At 51.0% G+C, this 4,107-nt stretch overlaps 1 protein-coding gene across 1 annotated transcript; it reads left to right on the top strand.

Annotated features, from left to right (window-relative positions):
• Positions 1 to 429: 429 nt before the first annotated feature.
• Positions 430 to 4,051, top strand: LOC109922077 (protein FosB-like). Its single transcript, XM_048594574.1, has 2 exons — positions 430 to 953; positions 3,631 to 4,051. Exons 1-2 carry the CDS (start codon positions 825 to 827, stop codon positions 3,946 to 3,948), a joined length of 447 nt encoding a protein of 148 aa, XP_048450531.1. The 5' UTR covers positions 430 to 824; the 3' UTR covers positions 3,949 to 4,051.
• Positions 4,052 to 4,107: the final 56 nt, after the last annotated feature.

Raw genomic sequence — 4,107 nt, 5'->3', positions numbered from 1 at the left:
CTTTCTCTGACTGGCAGTTAAAATATTGTTTGTGTGTGGGGTGGGGTGGGGGAGGTGCTGACCCGTCGTAAAAAAGGGCAAGTGTGCGCACAGCAAGATCTCAGAAAGAGCATCCCCTTGCAGTCAAATCCTCCGCCTTTGGATCAGAGGAGGCAAGGGGGCCTGCACCCCGAGGTGAGGATGTCGATCACCTCCATAATTCGAAAAAGGATAAATTTATCGCCTCAATTGTAAAAATAAAGCCCGGGGTTTCTATTTTAAAAACTTGCCTTTCTTCTGATAAAGCTGCAGTCTAGAGAGGGATTCCCTCTGACGTCATTGCTTGGTTACCAGTAAACAGCGCGCTACACAGTTCCATATTTGGGCATGTACGTCAGGGATCCCGGATGGGCGGAGTTCCCTCGCCGAAAGGGGTTTTATCGCTTTTTCTCCGCAATAAAGGACAGTGGGCAGGCTGCGAGCGGACGATCAGCAGTACCAGTTCTGCCGGCTTCACTCCTGCCGGTCTGGGGGGTCTCCAGGTCTCAGCTTCCAGGCAGAATTTGCCCGTTTTACCTCCCTCCCCTCTCTCGGTGTGTTGCTATTGCACCTGACGTCAGAGGAACACGCGAGTATATAAAAGAAGGCAGCCGAGGATTTGGGTTCATTCATAAAGAGAGCGGCAATACTGAGGAGCTACTACTACAGCAGCAGCGGTGCGTTTTATCTCCCCCTACGGATAACAGCCTGTTCCACTCAGACTACACATACAATAGAGAGGGAAAAAAACCCAGAAACTGGATCCGAGGGGCGACAAATCCTGGGTCATCACCGACTGGGAGGACATGTACCAGGGATTTTCAGGCGACTTTGACTCGGCTTCCCGCTGCAGTTCCTCCCCTTCGGAGCCTCAGTACCTGTCATCCGTGGACTCCTTCAGCCACAGCGTGGGCAGCCCGACCACCACAGCCCAGGTAAAGTGAACGCAGCTTAACTTTTTCCAGTTTATCGAGTGGGGGAAGAGGTTTCGGGTAACTGCCTGTCTTGATTGTTTGCATGCTCTGTGTGGGAGGTCTGGTTGTAAAGGGACAGGGATCCAAACTTTCCACTGACAACACCCGCTCCTCCCCTTCCTCATTACCTTCTGCACTGAGACAGCCAAATGTTTTGGCAGCACCTCGGTGACTGACTGATCCCTGCGCTAATGTCACACAGTCCGAGCTGCATTGGTGCAAGCGGCGGCTGTTTTTGCAAAAAGAAAATTGGTCAGCGCGCCCCGTGCAATTGACGAGTGTATCCGAGGCGTTGCATTTCCGGCAAGTCATGAATTAGAATCGGTTTATCGATCGGTTGCATCGATTTCCAGCCGACTTGGAAACCTGGCCGTGTCGGTGCGTAAGGAGGTTGACGTATTGGAATGCTCCTGCTGACGTTACGCACGCACGGCCCCCCCCCCGCGACGCGCTGACGTTGGCCACGTTCTATTTTGGAACGTTGCTAGGCAACCTCACGCCGTCAGCGCGCCTGGGATATTAGCATACCACGCTCTGGGCTGCAGGCCCCGCCCCCTCCCACCACACTCACTCTCCACACACACACACGGGCTGCGCGCCCTTTTTCTCGGTTTTATGAATGGACGGGAGCTGCAGCTTCTGAATGACAGTTGTAGCCTGGGAAGGGAAGAGGAGACGGGAAAGTCTGCAAGCCGCCCAGAATCTCACGTTTGCATTGCAAAGCTCTCTCTAACCCACCACACCACCAGTCGTAAATCAGGGAGCTACGGCAAGTAAAACTTGAGAATTGCGGATACTGGAGATCCGAAATGAACCAAGAATAAAACACAAACAAAAACAGAAATTGCTGGGAAAAGTTCATCCGGATCATGTTCTGAAGAAGGATCACCAGATACCGAAACGTTAACTCTGCTTTCTCTCCTGCCCGACCTGCTGAGTTTTTTTTCCCAGCAATTTGTTTTTGTTTGATTTCTAGCGTCTGCAGTTTTTTTGTTCAAAACAACACATCTCATTCCTCAGAGCCGTTTTGTTGAAGAGTCACTGGACTCGAAATGTCAACTCTAATTTACTCTTTCTCCGCAAATGCTGCCAGGCCTGCTGAGTTTCTCCGGCGCTTTCTGTGTTTGTTTGTTCCATTTTAAATCCTGCTTGATCTCAATGGTGGGTTTTTTTTTTGCAATAAAATGTTCCTACTTCTAAATTTAACAAACAATAAGACAACAAGGCGCTGCAGAATTAATCCGCTCGAGCGGGGTAGTCACAAAACGAGGACCATCTCCCCCGTCCAAACCCAAAAAGAATAAACTGGAGATGATCATTTCACCTCTTGGCTTTTCCTGTGGGCGTAAAATTACAGCTACATGGAAACTGTCACTGATCTACAGAGATTTTGTACGGGAAGCTTTTCTTGTCGGGTGGGGGGCTGAGGAGGTGTGTGTGGGTGGGATTTGTCCCAAAGTTGGGGGAGGCGTGGGCGAGGCTCCCTAACATTTTAGGTGTCGAGATCTGCTGGTATTTTGAAGAAAAATTCTCTCATTCCGAGGACACGAATCTCAGTTAGACGCGGAAATTAGCAGAAACTGATGTGGTTCGGAAGGCTTCCTCACTGACAGCAGTGAAAGCGTCCCCTAACGGTCAAGCGCGGAACAGTCCCTCTATTAGTCCCGTTGACTCGGCCGCCAGAACTTGAATGTAAGGGGAGTAGGAGGGTTGGAAACAGTGGGATAGGGGTAGAGCTAGGATCAAGGGAGAATAAGTAACATCTTTTGGGGGCAATTATGGTTATTGCTCTTGCATGGTAACTTGCAATGCTGTAAATGGCGAGACCCCTTAATTAAAAGGCAAAATGCCCAGGGATGCTGGAAATCTGAATCTCACAGGATTTGCTGGAGAAACTCAGCAGCGTCTGACAGCAACTGTGGAGAGAAAGAGACAGTTAACATTTCGAGCCCAGTGTCACTCTTCTTCGGAATTGCAGTTGGGTTCTGAAGAAGAGAATGCAGACTGGAAATGTTAAACAAAAAAACCCCCCAGAAATTGCTGAAAAAACTCGGCAGGTCTGGTAGCATCTGCGGCGAGAAAGCAGAATTTAACGTTTCGGGTCGAGTGACCCTTCCTCAGAACTGAGCGAAATGTAAAATCTGTTTCTCTTTCATTGCTAGACCCTGCTGAGGTTCTCCAGCACTTTGTGAAGCCTCCTTCACTGGTGATTTTGGGGGGGGGGGAGGCGTCAGGCAAATATACCAGTTGGAGAAAGGGGGCAGAATTTGTAACATTATTTTTCTCTTCTTTCTCATACCTCAAACGTCTCTCTTGTTCACCTACCACCCCTTCCCTACCTACCCTGTATGGAGGGAGGGTGAAATTGACGCGGAAACCTCCTGACGTTCGGAGTGTAACTCTCCTCTTTCACATTCAAGCCGGAAGCTGAGAGTGGGATCGTTGTGGGGAGATGAATGGGGAAGATTTGGCGAGGCCTAATGGGAAGGGATGGGGAACGGTGTGGTGGATGTGATGACGGGTCATGTCTGACTGTAGCAACGGAACAGGCAGCCTTCCGTGTCTCTCTGGTTACTGGCTGAAGCTACAGCCCGCTCTCTCTCCCCATTTGTTTGTAATATTTTGCCATCTCTTCCAGGAGTGTTCCACGGGCGTCGGAGAAATGCCAGGATCGTTTGTGCCAACCCTGACGGCTATCACCACCAGCCAGGATCTGCAATGGATGGTACAGCCGACCGTCATCTCGTCGTCGGCTCAATCTCAGGCCCAGGCTCAGCTTCCAGCTCTACCCCAGTCCAGCATTGACCCCTACAATCTCCCTGGCACCAGCTATTCCACCGCCGGCATGTGCTCCTATAGCAGGGCCGAGCCGTCCAAACCCACCCGGGCCAGCCGCCCTCGGAGGGCACGGGATGAAACGGTGAGAGGGCGAGAGGCACTGAGAGCGACGATATGATTGAGAGGGGAAATGAACGGGAGAAGGAGAGATTGAGGGGAAATGAACGGGAGAAGGAGAGAGAGATTGAGGGGAAATGAACGGGAGAAGGAGAAGGAGAGGGAGATTGAGAGGGGAAATGAACGGGAGAAGGAGAGAGAGAGACTGAGGGGGGAAATG

This window comes from Rhincodon typus, unplaced genomic scaffold, assembly GCF_021869965.1.
Source record: "Rhincodon typus isolate 14 unplaced genomic scaffold, sRhiTyp1.1 hic_rhity00011135, whole genome shotgun sequence".
In the NCBI taxonomy this organism is placed as follows: domain Eukaryota; kingdom Metazoa; phylum Chordata; class Chondrichthyes; order Orectolobiformes; family Rhincodontidae; genus Rhincodon; species Rhincodon typus.
Note: the sequence above shows the minus strand (reverse complement) of the source record. Positions and strands in the feature narration are given on the sequence as shown.